The following is a 25,287-nucleotide window of genomic DNA, read 5'->3' on the forward strand; positions in this document are numbered from 1 at the left end:
GGGCCGGCCAGGTGGCACAGCGGTTAAGTTTGCACATTCCACTCTGGCGGCGCAGGGTTTGCCAGTTCAGATCCCGGTTGCGGACATGGCACCACTTGGCAAGCCACGCTGTAGCAGGCGTCCCACCTATAAAGTAGAGGAAGATGGGCACGGATGTGAGCTCAGGGCCAGTCTTCCTCAGCAAAAAGAGGAGGATTGGTGGCAGATGTTAGTTCAGGGCTAATCCTCCTCAAAAAAAAGAAACATAAAATAAAATAAAATAAAATAAAATCTTCAGTGGACACCCACCACCTAAACAGTGGTTCTCAAATTGTGTCCAAAGGAAACCCAGGGCTCCTCACAGTGGCTTTAGGCATACACAAGCATCTGATTATCATTTCTTCTTATGTGCAATCCATTCTCAAATGGGTTCTATACCAAGTTTTAACACACTAGAGTCCACCAAAATATTAAGCATTTCTGCCAGGACAACTCATTTTTGTGCAGTCCTCATCCAAGAATAAAACTTCTGTTGCTTCATCTGTCTAACTATGAAAGACTTGAGACTGCAAAAGAGGGAGGCGGTGCATTTGTCCCAAATACAAAAAGATGCATACAGGGGGCTACTTGTAGCAGGACTGCTAGTTAAAGCCAGAGACTGGAAACAACCCACATGTCCACCAACAGGGGACTGACTAGTTGAATAAACCATTCAACATCCACACAGTGGAGCTCCCACAGCTACAAAAGCAGTGAGGACCACCCGCCCCTGGAGCACGTCCTCCCATGGAGCGATCTCCAGGATGGACTGTTGTTACATGGAAAAAGGCAAGGTGCAGAAAGGAGTGGAGAGAAAGCAGGGACCGCAAACGTATATACATATCTTCTTACACACACAAAAAAAACCCAGAATAAACTAGAAAACTTGGAAATGGCTAGCCCTGGGGGAAAGACCTAGCATCCCCTTTAGATCTGTAACCTCGTGCTCAGCTCCCATCCAGGCCCCTCTTCCCTCAGCGTTCCCCCGGTGTCCCATCTTTTCCGGGGTCTTTAGGATTTCAGGGTGCTACTGATCCCCATCCCATACCCTGCAGCCCCCCGCCCCAGCGCAGCCCCTCGCCCATCGCGGGGCACGGCCCCAAGAGACGTGCGGGGTGGCTTCCTGGGCGATTGGAGCCTTTCCGAGCCCCGCTGGGCTTCCCCGGGTCCGGGCCGCAACGCGGCGCTGCTCCGAGAGGGAGTGCGTGGGGGGCGGCCAGGGGCGCCCCGACTTCCTTCCTGGCCCGCGGGCGGTGGAGGAGGGACTCCCTGGAGGAAGGGTTCGACCGGCGGAGGGGTCCCCCAGGGAGAGTGCGGGGAGGGCGAGGCGCATGCTTTTCCCGGAGCTCCGCGAACCCGCCCACGAGGGATCCAGGGCCAAGTAGGGGACGCAGGCCTCGGACCCCGCCCGCTGGGCGAAGAGCGCGGGCGCGAGGCCGGGGGCGCGCCGCCAGGGGGCGCCGGCGGGCGGCGCGGCGGGCTCCCGTGCCGAGGGGGCGGTGCCTCGCGCACGCGCGCCAAGTTCCGCCCACGCGCCGGCAGCGTCTCGTCTGATTGGGCAGCGCCGCCACGCCGTCGGGGCGGGGCGAGCGTCGTCGCGTCCGGGTGACGTCTGCTGCGGGCGTCGGGCAGGGTCGGCGGCGTCGGCAGCGGTGTCGGCGGCGGCGGCCGGTGGGAAATGGCGGAGTACTTGGCCTCCATCTTCGGTACCGAGAAAGACAAGTGAGTGAGAGCCGCCCGCCGGGGCTCTGGGCCGGGGAGGCGGCGGGCGCGGCGGCGGCGGGGCCCGGGCGGCGGCGGCAGGCCCGGGCGGGCCGGGCGGGGGGAGGGGCGCGGCGGCCCTTCCGGCCTCGGGAGCCGCGCCGTCGCCTCGTGGGCGCTGGGCGGGCGGGCGCTGGGCGCAGGGCGGGCGCGGGCTTCCGCTGGGGCGGGCGGCGGCCTCTCCCGCCCGGGGCTCCTCGGCCGCCCCCGCCGTCCCGTCCGTGGGCCGCCCGGGCCCCGCGCCCTGCTTTCTGGGGCCGTCTCGAGTTGTCCCGAAGTTGTCAATGTTCCCGATGCCCCCAACTTCCAGCTTTTAATGTCGCGCCTGGCAGCTGTAGTACAAACCTCGCCAGTGTCGATCACTTAGCTTCCTCATTGTCGGGGTTTTGCCCCATTGACAAGCCTCTTGCGTGTGTAAGCGGTGATCGGGCCGGTCATAAGGACATTTGATGGGAAAAAGTGTTAGGGAGACGCCTGGGTTAACCAACCGTGAAAGGCGTGATCAGCTTTTAAGATACTTGAAGATGCAATTCCAACATAAGGGAAAAGGTGTTAGGTGGTCCCCCCCCCTTTTTTTTAAGGTTGCATGCCTTCCCTTATCAATTGTTAAAAGTAAAAAATTTAATTTTGGTCTTGCCATCTTGGCACGTATTAATTTCCAGTGCCTTGACTGAAGTTTAGACTAAACGGCATGTCTTCAGACATTTTGGGAAGATAATTCTTGTTTTGAAAACCTGAAGACTAAAGGTCTGGCTTAATCTCCTCTTTGAGTGAGTAGTTACCATCTTGTGATTCTGCCGGGCTGTGCAAGGTTTATGTGAACATACGTCTTTAATGATAAAATCTCAGAAGTGGTAAAAGATAGTTTTAATACCACTCTTTCAAACAGTTTAAATTGTTTCTGTTCTCCAGGATGGAGTCTGTCTTGTAAAATGTCTACTTTTACACACAGTAGAGTCTCCTGTGTTCTTGGGATGAGGGGGTTATATTTTTTCCTAGCAAAAATCACAAGAAAAGCATCAGTCATAGTTGCTCCAGAATCATATTGGGTGTCAACCCTAGGCCGGTCTCTGTGGACTCAAAGATGGATGGAGTGTGGATCTTGTTTTCAAGGAACTCAGGGAGGGAGGGCCTGCATGTCGTGTAAAGGATAATTATAGTAAGATGTATTAAAACCCTGTGAATGCTGTGGAAGAGGTATGGACCCTGAATGCAGAGGAGGCAGCTCGGGGAACTTGCCTTTCACCGTGATCTTCACTGAACCGGTCGGCTCTGCTGGGAAAAGAGGCTCCTCTGAGGCAGGCTGGAGAGCAGGCAGCGTTTCCCTCTGCAGCTTGTGTCAGCATGGCCGCGGCCCCAGCCCCAGCCCCAGCCCCGTGCAGGGCTTTTTTCTTGTTCCTATAAAATACTGTATCAGGTGGTGTCTGCGCTGTTACCCTACAAAACTCTTACTTCAGAGGTTTATTCCGGTAGCATTTTTTATATTCCTGCTAGAAATAACCACATTTCAGCTGTTAGAAGTGTATGGTGAAAGTCATGGCTGTAGTTCAGGAAACTTGATTATTTAATCGAGGACACTCGTATTCTCATTTCAGGGAGATTTGGTTTTAGTTTCTGAGAAACAAAATCACCTCCTAAAAAATGAAGATAACGATTTCTGCTAACTTGTTCTTTTTTATAATTTAAGCTGGAAGTAAAACATAGGTGTCTCTACAATTAAAAACATTGTCAGTTATGCATTTGAAGTTATGCACAGTTTTCTAATCCAAGTGCAGATTAGCTAACGTCATCTCTGTGATAGTAAATCACACATCTTCTTTTACTTTTCTTTTCATTTCAGTAGTTAAATAAGCGGATCACTAAAGTTTATTGCTAGAAAAATTTTGACTAATATACTAAACTCTAAATAATTCCTTGGGCATCATGACGTGGAAGCCACCTCGGGAAGCACAGGAACGAGGGTTGCTTCAGCTCTGTGGAGCAGTTGAGTATTAGTTGTTCATGCAGGCATTCTGCCCATTCTGAGATTTTTTAAAATAAGTTCTTCATTTTTAGGTGAGTCCCTGAAGATGTAATGTTGTATACTCAAGTTAGATAATCTAGATTAAGATCTGTAAGTTTGTAAATATATATACTAATCGTTTTCCTCCCTTGACAAGTTCAGATTTTTCCATCTTTATTGCTCCTTAATAATAAATCAGTGGCCAATCCATCTTCCTGGTCCATCAAATTTCATTGAGGCCCTTTGATCTTAACTCTGGATTGGCTATCTAAACATATGGCACTTGCTAAAAAATTGAATCTGCAAGGTAACCTTCCCACCTCTGCTAGTCTCAGTGGGAATGGGGCCCATCTAGTAAGATTTCATAGTTCATCGCAGATCTCTTGAGCCACCTGGCACTGCTGCCACACTTGCCAGATCGTCCAGGTGTTTGAACAGCATTAAGGGAGAGCTTTGCGGTAGGGACAGACGGTGGCCTTGTGTGGTTCCTCCAGTCAGGTTGAGCTCCCCCAGTAGTTGCTTTTTACTGTATTGAAACCAGGAGAATTATTTATTTCAGACGTGTTTTTGGAAATTTCCTGTTGGTCTGGTATCATGGATGAGAGAACCTGGACTTTGTGTTCTGTTTGATGTAGGTCATGATTGCACTTAATGGGCACTGTGTATGAAGCGCACACACACAGAGGGGTAGGGTGACTTGCCCAAGCCCAGGCAGCTGGGAGCAGAGGCAGGATCTTGACCCTCACTACACTATCTCTCAAGAGAGAATTTCGTCGTGGAGGACTAGAGAACAGGTGCATTTCAAGTTAAATTTAGTTTTAAATTAACATCCTGTTTAAGAAAAAACAATAGAGCAGAGAAAGTTCAGAGCGGAGGGGATTTGACTGAGGAGGAATCAAGTTAGAATCAGAGTGTCTTTATTGAAAAAGTAGTGTGTGTGTGGAAGGGCAAATTCAAGCTAAAGACAGTCCTCCCCCAGCATCCACAGGCATTGGTTCCAGAACCCCCGCGGATACCAAAATCCACGGATGCTCAAGTCCCTGGTATAAAATGGTGTAGTCTTTGCATGTAACCTACACACATCCTCCCGTGTACTTTAAATCATCTCTAGATTACTTGTAATACCTAATACGCTGTAAATGTGGTGGAAGTAGTGGTTATACTGTATTGTTTAGGGAATAACGAGAGGAAGAAAAGTCTGTGCAAGTTCGGTACAGATGCAGCTGTCCTAGGTCTTTCCATCCAGCGTTGGTTGACTCTGCAGATGCTGAACCCGCAGGTACAGACCGACTGTAGTCCTAAAATATAGGCAGGAAGGAGAAGGTACCTGCTACCAACAAAAAATGATGTGCGTATGTTTTTGTAAAGTAAAAGAAAAGTAGTTTGATAGCATATATCACGTTGATGACGTATTTCCATCTCTTTGATGTCTTCCCAGAAAAATAATCGGCTCTTATTTCCCTTTGCAGAGTCAACTGTTCCTTCTATTTCAAAATTGGAGCATGTCGTCATGGAGACAGATGCTCTCGGTTGCACAATAAACCGACCTTTAGCCAGGTTTGTTTGTTTTTTCCTTTTTCCCTGTTTTCATGTAAATTAGCAGAACTTCGTGTACTTTGCGCAGGTAGTTAATAATTTCCATGTATCCAGCAGGTTGTTTTTCCTCCAGTTGCTTTATTTTCCATTTGTGTTCATGAGTGTGTTCTGTTGTTTAAGTGAGAGTGAGGCAGGTGAACCAGCCCCCGTGGAAGGTCTGTGAGCACCGTTCCGTGTTCTTGCCATTAGAGAAACTTGAAAGATAAGTTTTTAATGTTTGCACGTTGGCTGGGACCACTCTCCGTGCCTTGCCGCCCTGCCTGCGCCCTGATAGACGTGGTCCAGAGGGCAGCCCCGCCAGCACCGACTTGGCCTCTTTTCCAGGCCCCGGTAGCTGCAGGTGGGCTTTCTGCTGTCTCCCTCTCCGGGCAGCAGAGGAGGCTGAGCGAGCGGCCTGCGGGAGACGCGGGCGTGCTTGTCACAGACCCACGCATGTGCCCTGCACTCAGGGCTTCTCAGTCCTCCCGGGTGTCCTCTCTTTTGGACCCCTAGTTGAGGAAACAGCAGTTTGCTTTAAAAGAAACATTAAAAATGAAACTCAGCATTAGAAGTTGGGCGTTTCCCGTCGGGGCTTTCTGGCTGGTCTGCTCAGTCAACTGAGAAATGCCGTTGTCTTGGGCTTAGGCCTGCTGTGAGTTCAGATCAATCAGAAGTTAGAATTTTTGATAGTTTGTTTTTGGTTAAGTGAAGAAAAGGCAAAGGTTTGCACCCTACAAGTGATCGCTGGTGAATTAAAGGGAGAAAGCACCTATCGCAGGAACGGAAAACTTCCGTCTGTGTTGAACTGAACACTTGGAATTGGAAAAATCTGTGCTTCAGTCTTTGCACACTGAGGGCTGCTGAGCTCCTTCTCATGCCCGTGGTCCTAGCGCGCAGCCTCTGACCACTGGGTACCTGTTACCTGTGACCCTGCACGCTGCAGCCTCTGCCTTTGAGCTCGTGTCTTTCTGTTCACATGTAACAGAATAGACATTTATGTTTTCCTGTAAGTATTTAAGAAAATCAGCCAATTGATGTAAGAAAGAGACATTGGTAGTATTTTCTAATTTAAGCCCATAGAAAACTCTACAATTTAATGTGTTTTTAGAAGGGGGGTGATGGCTTTCCTCTCCCCGTTATTCCTGATTACCAAGTGGTTACTATAACAAGAATGTATCTTCTAGTAGCTTTAGACGTGTCTCTTTTTTGAATTTTACAATATTGGAGGACTTGCTTTAAATTTTCTGTTTTTTTGTAGATCTTTTTTAGTGCTCTGATTTATGAATTAAATCTCCCCAACTAAGCTAGTGGCCATAGATTGGGTGGTAACTATGCATCTTCAGTGTCCACTGAGTTCTTTGATTTGGGGGTAACTTATAGAGGTACCAAGTGTTGGGCTGAGAGAGAGAAAGCTCCCCTATTATGAAAGTTTTCTGTAAGTCACCCACAGACACTTGGTTTATTTTCTTTCTGAATCACTGATTACCTAGACTGTTAATCTGAAGTTAATTTGGGCACTATGGATCAAAATGAGGCAATGACTCCATTGAAGTGTGGTGGGGTCGGTTGTGTTAACTTGAGCATCTTGTTTTGATTTGCTTGGTTGGTTTTAGGTAATCTTGGCCACCCCTGATTTTAATGGACCTGCATTGCCCCCTTTAAGTGAAGTTTCTTTCATGAAACAGCCACTTCCCTGAGTGTGACCTAAAATCACTTTTCCTGTTGAATAATTGGGCTCAGTATAGCTTTCCATCAAAGTTGTCACACTCTGGTGCTTCCAGTTGGAAACTGAGTCCATCGGCTTTGGGAACATCTGAGGCCCCAGATTGGTTGACTCGGGGCAGTGCCAGATGGCTTGGGGAAGGTGCCAGGCCCTGAGTGGAGGGTCTGCGTGTCGCATGTGGTCTGGCTGTCGGATGTTCCCCCAAAGTGGGTTTCTAGCAGCAGACCTCGGACTGGGGAGTTCTCACAGAACCACCCCCCTTTAAATGGAGTGCAAGTGGAACTGGCTGGTTTTGTAAAGCCACTTACAAAACTGCTTTGGACACATGTTGAGACTGAACATTTATTTTTCTAAATCATGTGGTTTGTTGGTTCAGCTTGTGAATCTCTAGTGTATTCAGTGTGGGTTTCTTTTTAAGCTTCGTACAGTGATGTGGACATTAAGATTCATGTAATATATTAGCCTACTAACTTAAACATGGTTTGTTTTTTCAGACAACTTGATTTTAAGAAGAACGGTACAATGTAAGGTTTCAAGTCTGCCTGATCCAGTTTAAAGCACAAGGGCTAAAAGGATTTTTTCCCTTAAAAGAAGGATCGGAAAAGAGCAAATGTTTTAAGCTATTGTATTATGTAAACAGAGATCCCACCAAGAAAATGTAAATATGATAGGTGTCCATGAGAGTTAGGAAACCCATGTGGTGTGCCTGTTTCCTACAAGACCAGAGAGCTTGATGGGCTGCATACAGTAGAGTTACGCATTTGGTTTTAAAAAAGTAATTTTGTATGGGGAATATGATTATATGTGAATTTTCCGACATCTTGGTGTCTGCTAGCTTGAAGTATAAGAAAATGTTAGCATTCTATTATTTATCTTACATTAAAACACTTTAATAACGTGGGACTACTCTAAGTAACAATTACAGTTTCTTCTTGGTTGCTGGCTGACTTGACCGAAGTCACTGCTCCAACTCTGTTTTCATAATATGATGGTTTGGGTATTCTCTTCAGAAGACACGTGTCTGACTTGCGGGAAACAAACAAGCAAACAAGCGTTTAGCCATTTGCAAACAAGTTGTCTCTTTGCAATTGTCTAATATATGCACAGCAGCCAGTAGAATTCCCCTTTTTATTTTTTTTTCCCCGCAGACCATCTTGATTCAAAACATCTATCGTAATCCCCAAAACAGTGCACAGACGGCTGACGGCTCACACTGTAAGTCCCACAGTTGGAGAAATTTTTTTAAAACAATGGTGTTAAAGAGCCCACTCTTAATTGAGACAAACAATGTTGGCTTCTGAGCTGCTGACATAGAGCTGTTGCAAACAGGACAAGGTGCTGGAAGTCCTTGGTGCCTACAGCAAGAACTCGATACTTGGCCACGTTCAGGAGGCTGTCCTAGGGAAGGTCACTGGCGGGCCTCTTCCCTTGATTGACACTTGTTAATGAGAGGGGTCCGTCATGTGACATTTGAACAGTATCAGCCCATCATTGGTCTTCACAGTGACTGAACCCCTGGCATTTATTAAGTTCTTTCTGTAAAATTAAAAATCTTAGGAATATTTAGGAAGCAATAAGGTAAGTTGCCCAATAAGTGTGGGTTTTATTTCACCATTATAATTTTTCCTCTAGGAAGTGGAGATTTCATGATATGTAATTATTGTATTTCTCTAATACAGTAATTTTGCCATCCGTTTATACAGGCACTTTTCTCTCTCAGTTGTTGATTAAAAGTTTTCTGTAGCATCCAAGAATACTGCAGTGGTAGCCTGCCGAGTTATTTGCACTTTTAATTGGATTGGAACTTTGAAGTGGAGAATTTTTCCATTCTGTGACCAGAAATACAATATTAGCATATCATGGGATCTCTGTCACATTGCAGTGTTAGGGTGCTCCAAGACAGCCATCAACTAAGAGAAAACATCTCTGCTTCAAAAGAAAATAACTTGCTCTTTTTTCAGCACTGAGTCTTGACTGAAGCGATCGCCACAGGAAACCGGTTAAGTGTTTAAATTTAATTTTCCGTAATATAAAGTTGTTGCGTTTTGTATTTCAGACCATTGCCCTCTTGAACATTTACCGTAACCCTCAAAACTCTTCCCAGTCTGCTGACGGTTTGCGCTGTAAGTTCATACAAGTTCCTTCCCTGGTCCCCTGGGCTTGCGTGTCAGAGCTCAGTGTCAGCTCCACCTGGTCTGCGCTGTAGTGTCAAGGACCGCCTTTCTCTAGAGGTGTCGAGAGCTTTTGTCCCATGGCCCTGTGGAAACCGCTGCTTGAGATGTGACTCCTGCCCCCCGATCTGAGGAGACAGTGACTGGAAAGGGCGCCCTTTGCACTAGCCCAGAGCTGCTCTCGCTTCGCTCCGCCCGCCGTCCCAGGGAGAGCGAGCTTGGGCGTGACTGTGCGGGTGCTCTCCCACTTCAGAGCAGCAGTATTGGGAACTCTCTCTCACTTTAAAACCAGTCATTCTGAAATTATTTTTCAGATTTTCTTTCTTATTAGACATTTTTCCCTTAAACTCTGTTTTGGAGATCATGCTTTCATTGTGAGAGCCTCGCTCTGAGGATGTTTCCCAAGTGAGGGTCCTCCGAGTTGCGTTGAGCCCCCAGTTTTCCTCGACACCAGCCCTGTGCCGACTCGGTTTTTAATCAGATGCTTTATGCAGGTCTCCAGCCTCAGGAGTTAGTGTACTGCATTTGGAAAATACGGGGTCCTTGGTGGGGAACTAGCTCTCAAGTGGGTGTTCAATAGATATTATGATTTCTTCCTCTATTGAGAAGTACCGGATTGAAGTTAGGAATATTGTATTTACTGAGGGCTAGTTTTTAGAGAACAGGATACATAGTAGTTTCATTGGAAAGTTCAAAAAACTGAAAGTTAAATTTTATAGCTACTGAACTGTAGAATCAATTTAGTCATATGGATAAATTGAAATGAACATCCTGGACTCTTGCTAAAACCAAGAGGTCCAAACCCAAAGGTAGATGCTTCTTCCTCACCGACTGATGTTAAAGCTGTAAAAACTAAGAGAAGGCACTATCAGAAGTACCCCCGGATAGCCACAGACCTACCAATGCGCCCTTGACCGTGAGCCCTCAGTTTATAGGGTGAAATGGTCCGAGCGGGCGCCACCCACTGGAGCCAGCCCCAAACTGGGAGGCCTCCCGGTTCCGCACCTGCGAGTGCACTGGCGCTTGTCTCTGCGGGGGAGGGGCTGGGAAGTTTTTTCTCACAAGACACTAGATGTTTTTCGATGCTAATACTGACCTCATAGTAGGGAATTCATTTCTTTCCCTAAATCTGATGGTTTAAAATACCTAGGTTTTGTTTTGTTTTGTTTTTTAAGATCAATAGGTGGAGGGTAATGTTTATATATGGACTTAATAATGATATTTTTAACAGCCTGCCCTGGGGTAAAAATGAGTGAAAAGTGGGTGACTGAGGAACAACAATTAATAACTCTTTGCCCTCATTGTTTATTTGGGGACTGCGTATGCTTTATTGACAAAAGAATGTTGTATTAGTTTTCTTTGTGTCTTTATTTGCGATTCACAGTACTCTTGTTTTGTGTATGCTACAAAATAAAAGTTTAGCTGTGCAAAATATTCCAATTCTGGGGTCCAGATTGTACAAATTAAATGAAATTCTCATTCTACAATCTAGGAAGAAAATCAGTTTAAGTTGGTAAACCAGAAGTATTTGGCATCAGAGCCTTCCAATAAAATTTCAACCAGCTAGGTTCCTTAATTTCCTAAAATTACTGGCTGTTTTTTAACATACCCTTTCATCTGTAGAAAAATAAGCTTTCTATGCTTAGATTAAACTTAAATATGAGTCCCAATTTAAGAATGTTTCTGTAAGAAAACTGTGTATTTTTCAAGTTGTATTATTTAAAATATATTGAGTCATGTAGGTAATTTTTGTTTTTTTGTCAATCTCTGCCTTTCAAGTCATTTGGATTGACTCATAAGTTTTAAGCAGAGCATAGAAGATAAAATATGCCCACGATCAAGCATTTTCAAATATGAACTTTCCAGAAGCTATTAAAATACAAGATTCTATGGTACATGGTAATGATAGAAATATCATGATTTCAGCCAGTGTTTTAACCACCACCAAAACTTGATTCTCAATCCTGCTACGACCTGGAGCATGTGGATTTGTTTTTTCTCTTCTCATTTTTTCTGAGGTCGAGAAGGCAGTTAATTTTAAACCTTAAAACCTGCCCTTTGGAATGGGCTTCTCTTGGCGAGGTTTTCTCTTGTTCAGTACTTGGTTTCTGTTCAGGAAAGGGGATCGTTCCTGCAGCTTTTAAATTGGGACAGGCTGTCGAGAGGAGCAGTTGTGGCCTGATGCGTTCAGTGTTGAGTTCTAAAGCAAGCCACATTCCTGGAAATTCAAAAATAACTGAAATGCAGGGAGCCATCCGTGGGCCAGAAAGTGAACTAAATTATTCTCAGAATCAAAAGATTGAAGTTAGTTCTTATCCTTGAAGATAAAAAGGTTTTTGAGAGAGCCAGGAAATTTCTCAAAAGCACAGTCTGGGATATGCCACAGCCCAGATGCCCTTGGTGGGGTGTACAGAGGAGGCCACAGTCCAGGAATGTGGCTGTGGAAGGGGACACTTGAAGAGTAAGCTGGCCCACTTTGAAGCTGCCGCTGGGTGGGCTCCCGATCTAGTGTTTGGAGCATCAGTTTATTGACACACCAGCTTTGTGATTTCTCAGATTTAGGTTAAGAGAACTCTAGAATTCGAATGGTAAAATTTGGTAGAGAGAATGACAATGGGGATAGAATGTAAATTTGCAAAATCTACCCACACAGTGGACATGACTTCACTTAGTGCATGTGAATTATGAAGAAGAATGAACTTGATGAAATTAGTTTTGGAATATAAAATAAGAATGCTTTCCTGAACAAAGCATTGTAACTTTCCCTTTATTCAGAGGGCATTCAGAATACTGTAATTGAACTTGGTAATTCTACTGAGTCTTTATTGATGGTCATTTGGGTTTTAATCACATCAGAAAGAATTTCCTGGCATTCTGTGTGGCTGATAATCTGTAAAATAAACTAGTCAGGAACATAAGCTCTGAATCGCTTACCCTCCTTTCAGCTGTCATTTTAACCTAATAAAGGGGGGAAATCAGTGTGGTTACTTGGCCTCTATTTTAAATCTTAAAAGGAAGAAAATTCTCATTTAAAAATTTCTTGAGAGTCAACTTTTTCCTCACTCTTTCTGAAAATGTGGCCCTTTGATGCTGATTAAAATTTGTTGTGGTTTTAATATTTTAATAGCCAGAATTGAGACTGTCATAAGGGGCATTTAAAAATGTCACCACACTTCACAATTTTAACAACTGGCTGTGTAATGCAGTATCTGCAGTGCTCCACGAGAATGCAACTCTGTTGTGCTTTCTCTCTAGATAACCTCATGTGTGTTACTGTAGCAGTGTGAGTTTAAGCACGAGCTCTCTCAGGTCCCGTGCCCTGCTCTAACCAGCCAGATTTCTGTTGTCTGCAGGTGCTGTGAGCGACGTCGAGATGCAGGAACACTATGATGAGTTTTTCGAGGTGAGATCATTGACTATTTGAAACTGATAGACCTGTTCACTTTCTCTATCTGTTTGGGAGGAGTTCATTTTTCCTCATTAAAAACAATACTTACCCGTGAATTATGTTGAATTACTCTTTCATCTTTAATGTGTCATGAGCCTAACACCACTGTCCCTCCTCCAGGAGGTTTTTACAGAAATGGAGGAGAAGTACGGTGAAGTTGAGGAGATGAACGTCTGTGATAACCTTGGCGATCACCTCGTTGGAAATGTGTATGTCAAGGTAGGAGTCAGGAGTGAGGTGTAAGGGGTGCTTGCTGTGCTTTGTTAGCTGTTAACCTTGACGTTGGTACTATTCACGACTCTGCATGCACTGACTCGGCCCTTTCCTGGCTGGACGCCCGTAGGAGATAGAAGCTCGAGTAGAAGGACTGACGGGCCTCCGTGCTCATGGTTCTTCTGGTGTCACATATCTTAATCGCTGTTGGTTAGAGGCTGTTTGTACTGGGGAGAAGTTGCTTTATATGTTCTTGGTTTTGTTTTAATAAAACTTTCATTGCCTATGCCAGTCATTACATTTGCTCTTTTAACCAATCGAATTTGAAAACCAAGGCAACATAGTTGGCATAATCTTGGACCATCACAAAATTAAGTAAGCTAATTGTAAAGAAAGGATTGTCTGGTTTTTAAATTGCTGTACAACATTACTCTGCCTTTTTTATTTTACGTACATGAACATATAACATATTTGCATCAGTAATTGAAAACATTTGTTATTAAAGTGTGGTGGCAAGCATTCTTGATTTATCATTTCAGTTTCGCCGTGAAGAAGATGCGGAAAAGGCTGTGATTGACTTGAACAACCGCTGGTTTAACGGACAGCCGATCCATGCGGAGCTCTCTCCCGTGACCGACTTCAGAGAAGCCTGCTGCCGCCAGTATGAGATGGGGTAGGTGTGGGCAGCCTGGAGCTGCCTCGTTGTTGGGAAGCTAGTGTGCTGTGCACTGACGTAACGATGGTGGTTCTTTCCCTCAGAGAGTGCACACGAGGAGGCTTCTGCAACTTCATGCACCTGAAGCCCATCTCGAGGGAGCTGCGGCGGGAGCTGTACGGGCGCCGGCGCAAGAAGTGAGTGTTGCAGTGGGTCTGTCGTAGCTTTGAATTGCTGTTATTGTTTTCAAATGAAGTTTGGCCTGTTATTTCTGCTCTTTAAAAGGCACTGCTTAGAATGTAGTGCATATTTTAAAGCACACAAACCTACTCTTTGAAGTAGACTTTGTATGCATACCTCTCCCTCCTCCCCAAGTAGAGATCAACCTCAGTGACTAAGCAGGGGCCTGGTTCAGCAGGTGACCTGAAAATGCGGCTCGTGTGTGCGGCCTGTACGCTCCGGGTCGGGTGCTGTGCCTTCCTTTACATACTGCACGTTTCCCTTGGGGTTTCTTGTTTTTTTTTGGATTGGGGAGGTTTCCTTGGTTTGATTTTGGAGAGGGGTGGTGGCCTCGCCCCTGTGGACCACCGGCACAGTTGAGCACGGTCACCTCTGTCTGGTCCTGGTGTTTCCATGCAGGTATTGGGGAGAATAATGAGTCACTCTCCTGCTTAGTTTCAGCTCTGACCCCAGGGAGGTTCTCAGCCCTCTCCTGTTACACATAAATAAGGAAAGGCAGATGTTGCTCCTGATTCTGCTTTGTCAACAAAAAGAAGCATAAGGGAAAAGAATCCTGCTTCCTCCCCCTTCTCCCCCCACTCAGCCTGATGGACACCTCAGCCCATGAGCCTCTGAGCAGGGACTGGGCTGGGGAGGAAACTGACACTGGTGTCAGGTGAGGGTGAGGGATGGGTACGTCCAGTTCACCTTTTTCGTTATGATTTCCCCGGATCCTTTGTTGGCGCTACAGAATATGGAGGCTGTCGGACCTCTTCGGTTCTGAGATGCCCTTTTTGCCCTGACACTTGCACGTCTTAGCGTCTGGGTGTGCAGCTGTGAACTGGCGTTGGTGTGAATCGGCGCTGGTGTCGTCAGCTCAGTGAAAGGGAGTGTTTGAGTGTTGGGCACTGTGATTTGGGTGTGTGTTGGCCTGGGTGCCATGGTTTTGTTTCTTTTCCTTGCTTGCAGGCATAGATCGAGGTCCCGGTCTCGGGAGCGTCGCTCGCGGTCTCGGGACCGTGGTCGCGGTGGTGGCGGCGGCGGCGGTGGAGGCGGTGGGGGACGGGAGCGTGACCGGAGGCGGTCGAGAGATCGTGAAAGATCTGGGCGATTCTGAGCCATGCCGTTTTTACCGTATGTCTGCTAGAAAGTGTTGTAGTTGATTGACCAAACCAGTTCATAATGGGAATTTTTTTAAAAAACAACAAAAAAAAACAAAGATGGGTTTCTGAATAAAATTTGTAGTGACAACAGTATTCTTGGTGTAACTTATTTCTTGTGGAAAGTGGTTCTTTTAAATCTCTTCCTTTGCAGACCTGCACATCGTCAGTCCTTGAGGTGAAGGTTAGTATCCATCAGTCACTTGGAGGATGAACGACACTGTGTTTTAAAACCAGGATGTGAAATAAAACACCCAGCAGAGGGAAAATTCATATGGGGGAAGTCAAATCTGTTTCTCCTTGTCTGCATATTAGCAGTGATCCCGCGTTCTCGCTGAGGCTGTGAGTAGCCTGGTGTGGGGAGCGTGTTGAAGTCCCTTTCCTTACTAATGAGTAAATCATTGCTGAGACGTAACTGGACTGTGCCGGCATTGCTAGGACAGCTCATCTTTCTGAGAAAATGCAGTCAGTGGACCCCGTCTGTGTTACATTTTTCTTACATACCCATGAGATTTCTAGTTTTCCTTCCAGAGCTGCTGTGCGTTCCTGAAACGTGAGTGGGAGAGAAAGCAGGAGTGTGCTTTGTGTAGCGCGGGAGCCGCTCGTCGCGTTTCCATGTTCTGTCATAAGTGATGGCAGCATCACTGCTCAACTAGGTTACAGGAGACACAGAAGCCCTCTAATGCAGACCTGCCTTTCTGTAGAACTTCCCTGTTTGGTGTCGCGTTCCCTAAACTGTCTTCCTTGTCGTGACTCGGGGTGGTCTGCATGCTGGCAGTGTGACTCGTGACAGCTGTTGGCTTGTTCCAGGTTCATGCCTCCCCTCAGCTGGGAGTGAAGAGTTTTTCTTAGGAGAACTTCATACCTAAAGGCAAGCCAAAACCTGATCCCAGTGACCCTCTCAGGCCGTTACCAGGCGTCTGCGTGCTTCATTGTGACAGACCTGCAGACTCTGGGCGGCTGTGGTGCTGGGGTCCCAGGACGGGGTGTGCCGGCCTGTGAGCTCTGCTGGGCATGGAGAGGAGACCACCATGCTGCAGCTGCACAGCTGTTGAGGATTTGAAGGCAGTGCTACTGACTGGATCAGCTTATTTCATGGGAGTCAGTTCGGATGAGCTCCAGAGAGATTCTAGCGATGGAACATTAGTTTTATTCAGGTTTGGTGTCTGTCGAAATTATTTTTTTTACAATAGTGGGCAGGTGATTTGGGGTGAAGTAGTGTCAGTTTTAAGGTGATCTAGGACGTTTGTTTTAAATCATCTCATCCCCCCTCCCCCCAGAAAGTACCAATCCTTCCATTTTTCTACCTAAGTTTGGTTGCAGTCATGGAGATTATTGAGTCATTTCCACTGCATCTGAAGGAAGGAATGTGGTGACAATTTTATTTTGTGTTTTGTAACTTTGATTAGAATCACCTTTTTCTGTGCAAGTCTCTCTAAAACGTAAGTGAAAATGCCATCGAAAGTGTCTTTAAAGATCACCACTGAAGTCGGAAAGACGAGCTCACGGACTGGAGCAGGACCCTGCCTGCGCCTCCTTCCGTGCCAGGCGCAGGTCTGGACAGAAGAGTCCGGGGGGTTGGGCCCAAAGAGGCCCACCAGGTCGCCGCTGGTCCTGGGATGCGTGGCCTGCGGTCGGCAAAGAGCAGCCGCATAACCGGCCCTGCAGTCCGCCCACGGCAGAGGGAGTGCCGGCTTTCACACAGCCCTGGGTCGAAGGAGGTCTCTCTCAAGAGGGGAAGAAAGCCACTTGAAATGATTGTGATTTGTGATGAGTTCAGGTCCAGATATCACTGTAAAACGTTTCTTGTCCTGAATGTTACATCTGTCAAGACTGAAACCAAGTGGAGGACAGCTGCGGGAATGAACTCCGGATCAGGTGTCAGCACGTCCTGTCCAGCAGTCGTGTCAAGTAACTCAGCTCCTCCTTGCAGCAGGTTTTCTGCTTGCTGTTTTGACCCAGTAGGCATAACAGATGAGCTGACAGGCGCGTGTGTGTAGAGTAATTAGAAATCACTTTAAACATTTCCAGCATGGATGAATGGAGTTAGCAGTGCCCCACTAATTGGAGAAAGTTCTCTTCCTCTGAATGAACTAGTATTGAAGGAAGGATTAGTGATGTGGAAATTGCACTGTCTAAACTCAGTGGTTAATTGTCACTTCTCAATTCAAGATTCCTTATTTACCAAAAGCGGGTAAAACTGAAAATCATTTCTCAAAACAAAGAATTTTGATGCAAAGGACAGAAACAACAGCATTGCAAGTTTGCTTCTAGAGCCTTTGCAATGGGAAGTCAGACTAAGGCCTTGGTGCATTTGGATGTCACGTGGGGCTCAAGTGTGGCTGACCCTAATTAGATTTGGCTTTGTTTAGTCCAGGGTTCCCAGGCTTGTGGATTTCACAGACCATGTGAATTCTCCCAGAGAAACAAACCTGGTCGTCAACATAGAACTGTATCTTGCACTTTGCCAAGTGAGACTTTTAAAATTGTTCTCACCAAGTTTCACCATCATTTGCTGAAAGAGCATTTTATTTGTTTTTAATTTTTTATTTTATTTTTTGAGGAAGATTAGCTAACATCTGCCACCAGTCCTCTTTTTGCTGAGGAAGACTGGCCCTGAGCTAACATCCATGCCCATCTTCCTCTACTTTATATGTGGCACACCTGCCACAGCATGGCTTGCCAAGCGGTGCCATGTCTGCACCTGGGATCCAAACTGGTGAAGTCCTGGGCCACCGAAGCAGAATGTGCGAACTTAATCGCTGCACCACTGGGCTGGCCCCCATTTTCATTTTTTATTGCAGAAATTTTTAAACAAACAAAAGTGGAGACAATTGTAATGAAGCCTCAGATACTTGAACCTTGCATACTTCAGTTTGCATCCCTAACATATAAGGACTTTTCCACGCTACAATCTCAGAAAAGGACAACCCCTGATTAAGCTCAGCTCTGTGAACAACTCCCGTTTTCGTATTATTTTTGTATTTCTTTGGGTCCAAGGTTTGGCAGCCACAGGCTTGGCCAGCACGATCGGGGTTACGGCACATATGTCATGCCAAAAGTGAGCAAAGTGGAATAAATGCCTAGTTAGCACTTAGAATTTCCAGCTGGCATTCTAGGGCAAAACCAAGCAAGGGCTCCAGTTTTGAGAAATGGATGCTCAGTAGAACAGGCAGTTCAGACAGCTGTGGTGAGAGCTCGCTCAGGGCCACACCGGCAGCTTAGGATGCGGGCGGGGCCTGTCTGGGGCCTGGGGATGAGAACCTGAAGGCTTTGGAAGGCAAAACAGATTCCCTTCCTTGCCTATCCAAACTCAGGCAAGGGAGTCATAGGGGACATGGAACAAAGCAGGAAGAAAAGGGACCTCGTTAATCCCACTTAATCCAGGTAACCTTGGGAGAAACAGGAGGAAAGAGCTTTGGAAATATTAAGTAAATTGACCAGGCTGTCCCAGCGCTGGTCAGCGACAGCACGGAGAACTAATTTGAGCGATGACAATACAGGCCGTACTGGCTGTGTAATTAGAAGTGCCCAGAGGTATGAGGACGTCTGACTGTATCTGGCTCCAGCCTTGTTTCTCAGTCGGCTCTGGGCTCCGCCCCGCATGGGGTTTGTATCACCTCGGGTGAATAGCAAGTGGCTGCAGCCTCTCTGGGCCTTATGGGGCCTTAAATGCAGACGCAGGTGCAGGCCAGGCCTGAGGAAGGGCCCTCTTCCCCCAAAACAGCCAGCATCTTACGGCTCATTGACCCAAATCGGTGCTGCTTATTTTTCCAATCAGAGAGTGAACAGCTTCTAAATCCTCTACATGAAGTGAGTGTGATACTGAGAAAACCTCACAAAAGTGGGACACACAAAAAACTACGGGGGTGTCTGAGTTCTGGATATGGATGCAGAAACCCTCAGTGTGATGTTGGCAAACAATCTAGCAGCATATTAAAGTAAATTTGCCACAATTAAGTGGCGTTTATTCTAGGAATTTGAGGATGAATGATATCAAATACTTAATTTGTTCTGTTTGTTTTGGTAGGAGATTTCCAATCATGCTTATGTTGTATCTCTTAGCTGGCTCCATGTTTGTCATATTTTTAATGAGATGCGGATGCATACAGCAAAGTATTGAACGTGTAAGTCTGGATTAAGGAACAATGAGAAAGTGAACATCCTCGCATGAACCACCTGGGTCGAGAAGCAGCACACTGCCAGCACCAGATCAGCTGTCACGGCCTCAAACTCTTCCTCTCCCAGAGGGAACAGCTCTCAACATGTGCGTCATCGCGTTGATTTTATCTTACGATCTGCATAAGCTTCATTAAACATCACAGTTTTCCCTGTTTTTGAATTTTGTATAAATGGAATCTGCGTATTATCTGTCCTGCTCTTGCTTAGCTTGTTTGCAACAGTGAAAATGTTGGACATAGCTCACTTGAAACTTGCGGTGTATCAGTGTGGTAAGGAAGGAACAGAGTAGTTAATACACAGTGCTGTCACCGCTGACCAGCTGGAAGAACAGGAGGAGAACGGGGCGGGGGGCACTTCCAGGCAGAGGGAATGGTGGGGTAAATTCCCCGAGGCGAGAATGAGGTTAGCCTTGTGGATCAAAATAGGCTGGCACCAGGCTGTGCTGTGGAAACAACCCTGACCTATGGGCAGCTCTTCTCGCCCTCCCCGGACATGTCCATTGAGGGCTGCTGCAACCCCCTTCGCTGTCATCACTCAGGGCCAGCTGGGGGGCGGCCCCATCTGGATGGAGCGTTGCCAGCCTGCTGGCTCTTCAGGGCTCTAATCAGAGTGATGCAGGAACTTCCTTCCATGCCCCATCAGTCAAAGCAAGTCACATAGCTGCCTATGACCGCGGCCAGAGGGGTGCCTGACGGAGCAGTCCTGGGACACTGGGCGGGCAGCAGTGTCTCCCACAGCGTGTTCAAGGCGCCCTTCCCCAGAAAGAGAGTCAAGGAGACGTTGTACAGGCCTCTCAGCTTGCAAAGGACCTGGAGGTCTGTTCTGAGTCGAGGGAAGGGTTTGATGCTTTCACAGCAGTGTCTCACTGCAGTGTGGAGAATACTCCAAAAACGGGTCCCAGGGGAAGAAGGGAGACCAAGGGGGAAGCTGTTGCCATGGTCCAGGCCTGCGGGGAAGGCAGCGTGGACCCTGAGCGGGTGGGCGAGGCCGTGGAGTCTGGGCTCGCTGTTCCAGTTTTGTTTTGTTTCTTTTAGCCCTTCTGGTGGGGGTGCAGTGGCAGTCACTGTGGTTTCCATTTGCATGTCCATCGTGAGCTCATGACGTGGGGTGCCTTCTCATGCTCTTGGCCCTTGGCATTTCTCTTTGTGAAGCACCTGTTGACATCTTTGCCCACTTTTTAAAAAAATTGAGTCATTTGTCTTTTTCTTATTTATTTCTAGGAGTTCTTTACATGGTCTGGAGATGAGGCCTGGGCTGATGTGTGTTGCATGTATGTCCCCCAGCCCATGGCTTGCCTTTTCCCCCTCTCCAGGTGTATTTTGATGAACACGTGTCCTTAAACTGAATCTAGTCCAACCCATCAATCTTCCTTTTATGGACAGTGCTCCCTGGCTCATATGGAAGCATCGTCACCTCCCCAGGTTCCTGCTTGTGTTCCGTCTTTGCCATGAGCTTTGGTGACCACCTTTCACATTCAAGTCTGTGATTTCTCTCCAGTCGTGTTGTGTGTGTGATGTGAGGTTGGTTCTTTTTCTCCACAGGTGTCCAGTTGCTCCAGCACCATGTACTATAAAGACCATGGCTTTTCCCTGCTGAGCTGGGGGTGCCTTTGTGGGGAATCAGAGCCCACGCGTCCGCTCTGGATTCTCTTCTGTCCCGTGGGTCTGTTATAGATCCTTGTGCCCGGCATATGAGCCAACAGGATTCGCAGGCGGGTCCGAGGTGGGAGGGGGAGTGGACACTCAAGGTGACCTCCATGGGCTTTCACTTCAGTCGAATTCTTTGTCTTCATGAGCTTTGTTACTGAGAAAGCTGACTGGAGAACGTGAACTTGGGTGTTAAGGCCCAAAGAACTTGTGGTACCACCTCCATCCGTGGTTTGACCTGGGGTCAGCCCAGGTCTGCAGAGCATGCCCCGCCACCAGGATGGCCCGTGGTGGCAGATGTGACGAGAAAAAGAACTTTCGTTTTTCTGAGTTGCTGCCTCAGCATTTCACGGTATGAGAACCCTGCTCACACCCAGAGTTGGGACAGTTAGATAAGGACCTGAGCCTAGGACGCCCGCCAAAAGCTCCCGCTCTGCCGTTCCCAGGGCGCCTTTTAAAATAACCGCTTAGAGGTGAGCCTGTGAAATGTTAGTGACTTCCGCCCCACCCACCTTATCAATAACGGGTGTTGCCCTCTGTCTACCTCCTGCTCGCTAGGGACCCGGACGGAGGACGCTCTTTCCCAGCTCTTTGCGCCCCTACACTGGCATCTGTAAGTAAGAAATCTGACTACTTTCACTGCGTGGGTGTACGGAATTGCACCTTCAATCAAAACGACCCCAGGGTTTTCACTTCCCCAAAGCTGAAGCTCGGATGCTGAGGGAGCCACCTGCTGACCACGTGTGGAGGGCTTGTGCCCTCACTCAGCAGGTCACAATCTGCATGCTCTGCATTTAGTACACAGCTCGGGCTTCCCAGCACAAGAGAGAAAAGAGGGTAAGTCCCCAGCGTTTGCACCTTTTAAACAGAAGAGAAATCCTCCAGTCGAGAAATATGGACAAGTCGCTGTCGGAGCCTCGTCATCCACTGAGCAGATGCTCCACACCTCTCCTGCATGAGGAGGGAGGGGGCAGCGAGGAGAGGAGGCAGCGTCACCTGACCGTAGTACATGTGGCTTCCTCGAGGAAATGCAATGCTGGATTTAAAGGGATGACTCCCACCCCCAGCATTCCTCAGTGTTCTCTCTCAGCCCCCTGGGCGGAAGCCGGTGGTGGTCCAGAGTGGGCTGGGGAGTGCACCCACCCTCCTCAAGGCTGTCCTCCCTCTTCCGCTGCTCCTCCTGGTTCCAGGATGGACAGTCGGCTTCCACCCCAGGAAGGCTCTGAACAGGTGGGAACCAGGCTGAAATTAGCTCAAGGGCTGCCCGGCAGCCGAGGCTGAGACCACGCCCCCCATCCTGCCTCACGGGAGCTCAGACCAGGAGCTCAGACTCGCCCCAGGGAGGCTCCCCCGCAGCTGTGGGAGAGATCAAGTGAAAACAAGGCTAGCTGTCCATAACTGCCAGAACTGGGAAAATGTAACTCTCCTCCCCCGTAAATTCCTGAGAGAGAACATCCAAAGCTGAAGTCACCTTCTTCTCTTCAAAGTTCAGAGACAGTGAAGCTCAAGGCCTCTGCTGCCCACCGCATCTTATGTGATGGGAGTTTCTCAACCAAACGGTCCTGAGGCCAACCAGGTGGTGGCCTTCCCATGCACCTGTTCCAGGAGCAGTAGGACAGAGCTGAAAAGGCAGCCCCTGCAAGTCCACGGGGCCTGTCAGCAGAGGCCCCTGCCCAGGGCTCATCAGACCAGCCCGGGACCCAACAGGCCTGATGGCTTGTGCAGACGGAGTGGTATGGCTCCTGGGAAGGGGACCAACCCTTCATCCCCCTTGGGACTTGCTGTTAAAGTGAGCAAAAGAGCTCAAGCCCCCAAAACGGAGCCTCCATCTCAGGACAGAACTGCAGTCTTCTGCTCAGAAGATGCCAGGCATGTCCAGGGGTGCCGGCTCACTCACAGCTGGGGCTTCTTCCGGGAGCATGGTCAAACCCTACACAGCAGGGCCTTAGCTCAGAAAATCCCCACCCGCACCTGGTGCACAAACATCCAGACACCTGCTTCAAATCCCACGTCTTTTTTTTTTTAACATGTTGAATCACATGAAATTGCTTTTTATAGGTCACAAAAGATCCAACACCAGCAATTTCATGTGGTTCAACCTGACATATCCCAAGGTTGTGTTGATTGTCATTGCAGAAAAGGCATGAAGTTCAGCCGGGAAAGCAGAGATGCAGGAGTCAGAATTTGGGTCCTAATCCTGGCTTAGCTGTGGACATTGGGCCAGTCCCTCGACCTCTCCAAGCCTCATTGTACCCACCTCCTACGATTGTTAGAAGGATTCCATTAGTTGGTAAAGGTAGAGTTCGTCATTCCAGGCACATGCATGGTGAGTGCTCAATATGGTTAGTTGTTACTAGTAGCAATAGTGCTAGTAACTGAGGGTCAGATATGCGTGGTGGGAAGAAGGACAAGCAGAGGAGTCAGTAGGAACCCTCACAGGCTTGTTTGACAACGTGAAGAGTTGACAGATAGTGTAAAAAGTTACTGAGTCCAAAACTTATACTCTGAAAATGACAAAACATTGTTGGAAGAGGTAAAAGTAGACCTAAGTAAACAGATATCCCATGTTCATGGGCCAGCAGACTTACTGCCCAAATCAAAAAGAATAAAATACTTAGGAATAAATGTAACCAAGGAAGTGCAAGACCTGTACACTGAAAATTACAAAACATTGATGAAAGAAATTAAAGAAGACTTAAATAGATGGAAAGACAGCCCGTGTTGACAGATGGGAAGCTTTAATATTGTTAAGATGGCAGTACTCCCCCAAGACGATTGACAGATTCAATGCAAACCCCATCATAATCCTCACGGCATTTTTGCAGAAATGAAAAAGCTGATCCTAACATTTTTAAGAAATGGCAAGGGACCCCAAATAGCCAAGACAATCTTGAAAAAGAAGAACAAAGTTGGGAGACTTGCACTTCCTGATTTCAAAAGTTAGTACAAACTTGTAATAATAAAAACAGTGTGGTTCTGGCATAAGGATAGACATATAGACCAATGGAAGAGAATTGAGGATCTAGAAAGAAACCCTATGGGCACATGTATGGTCAATTGATTTTTTTTTTTTTTAAGATTTTATTTTTTCCTTTTTCTCCCCAAAGCCCCCCAGTACATAGTTGTATATTCTTCGTTGTGGGTCCTTCTAGTTGTGGCATGTGGGACGCTGCCTCAGCGTGGTTTGATGAGCAGTGTCATGTCCGCGCCCAGGATTCGAACCAACGAAATGCTGGGCCGCCTGCAGCAGAGCGTGCGAACTTAACCACTCGGCCACGGGGCCAGCCCCTGGTCAATTGATTTTTGACAAGGGTGCCAAGACTAGTCAATGGGGAGAGAATAGTCTCTTCAACAAATAGTGCTGAGGCAGCTGGACACCCACGTGCAAAAGACTGATGTTGGGTTCTTACCTCACACCAGGTACAAAAAGTCAAATCAAGATGGATCAAAAACCTAAATATAAGAATTAAAAAGAATTAAAACCATAAAACTCATTGAAGACGACATGGGGGTAAATGTCGATGACCTTGGATTTGGCACTGGCTCCTTACATATGATACCAAAAGCACAAGCAACAAAAGAAAAAAAAAAGATAAGTTAGAGTTCATCAAAACTGAAAACTTGGTGCATCAAAAGACACTATCAAGAAGGTGAAAAGACACCCACAGAATGGGAGAAAATATTCGCAAATCATATATCTGACAAGGGTCCAGTATCCAGAATATATGAAGAACTCTTTCAACTCAACAACAAAAAGACAACCTAATTTAAAAGTGGGCAAAGGATCTGAATAGACGTTTCTCCAAAGAAGTCAAATGACCAAGAAACACGTGAAAAATACTCGGCACCATTTGTCATTAGGGAAATGCAAATCAAAACCACAGTCAGATATCAGTTCAAACCCAATAGGATGGTTATGATCAAAATGACAAATGATAGGGGCTGGCCCTGTGGCCTGGTGGTTAAGTTCAGTGGGCTCCGCTTTGGCGGCCCAGGTTTGCCGGTTTGGATCCTGGGCACAGACCTATACCACTTGTCAGCCATGCTATGGCAGCGACCCACATACAAAATGGAGGAAGATTGGCACAGATGTTAGTTCAGGGCTAATCTTCCTCAGCAAAAAAACCATAAAACAAAACCAAAAACCAGCAAATGATAGCAAGTGTTCGTGAGGGTGTGGACAAATTGGAACCCTCATACATTCCTAGTGGGAATGTAAAATGGTATAGCTGCTGTGGAAAAGTTTGGCAGTTTCTTCCCAGGTATTTCTGTTCCTAGGTTTATACCCCCCAAAAATGAAAATGTATGTCCACACAAAAACTTGTACATGAGCATTCATAGCAATATTAATCAGCCAAAAGGTCGAAACAACATAAATGTCCATGGACTGATGAATGGATAAATAAACCATGGGATGTCCATATGATAGTGTTTTATTAGACAATAAAAATAAATGAAGTACTCTTCTGTATTACAACATGCATGAACCTTAAAATGTGATGCCACATGAAGGA

General features: G+C 46.9%; 1 protein-coding gene and 1 long non-coding RNA gene across 6 annotated transcripts; both read left to right on the plus strand.

Moving 5' to 3' along the window:
- Window positions 1-1,548: 1,548 nt before the first annotated feature.
- On the plus strand, window positions 1,549-15,041 carry U2AF1 (U2 small nuclear RNA auxiliary factor 1). 5 transcript variants are annotated; one of them, XM_023630245.2, is made up of 9 exons: window positions 1,593-1,740; window positions 5,251-5,338; window positions 8,228-8,294; window positions 9,136-9,202; window positions 12,604-12,653; window positions 12,819-12,917; window positions 13,451-13,584; window positions 13,671-13,763; window positions 14,755-15,041. In XM_023630245.2, exons 5-9 carry the CDS (start codon window positions 12,624-12,626, stop codon window positions 14,900-14,902), a joined length of 504 nt encoding a protein of 167 aa, XP_023486013.1. In that variant the 5' UTR covers window positions 1,593-1,740; window positions 5,251-5,338; window positions 8,228-8,294; window positions 9,136-9,202; window positions 12,604-12,623; the 3' UTR covers window positions 14,903-15,041. The 5 variants fall into 5 exon arrangements, with proteins under 5 accessions (XP_023486011.1, XP_023486012.1, XP_023486013.1 ...); XM_023630243.2 differs by lacking the exon at window positions 8,228-8,294 and having other exon boundaries at window positions 1,549-1,740; XM_023630244.2 differs by lacking the exon at window positions 9,136-9,202 and having other exon boundaries at window positions 1,575-1,740.
- Window positions 15,042-15,933: 892 nt separating this feature from the next.
- Window positions 15,934-19,287, plus strand: LOC138920905 (uncharacterized). Its single transcript, XR_011432898.1, has 2 exons — window positions 15,934-16,102; window positions 18,976-19,287. It is a non-coding gene; the product is annotated as an uncharacterized lncRNA (long non-coding RNA).
- The last annotated feature ends 6,000 nt before the right edge of the window (window positions 19,288-25,287 follow it).

The sequence above is a fragment of the Equus caballus genome, chromosome 26 (genome assembly GCF_041296265.1).
Source record: "Equus caballus isolate H_3958 breed thoroughbred chromosome 26, TB-T2T, whole genome shotgun sequence".
Taxonomy (NCBI): Eukaryota; Metazoa; Chordata; class Mammalia; order Perissodactyla; family Equidae; genus Equus; species Equus caballus.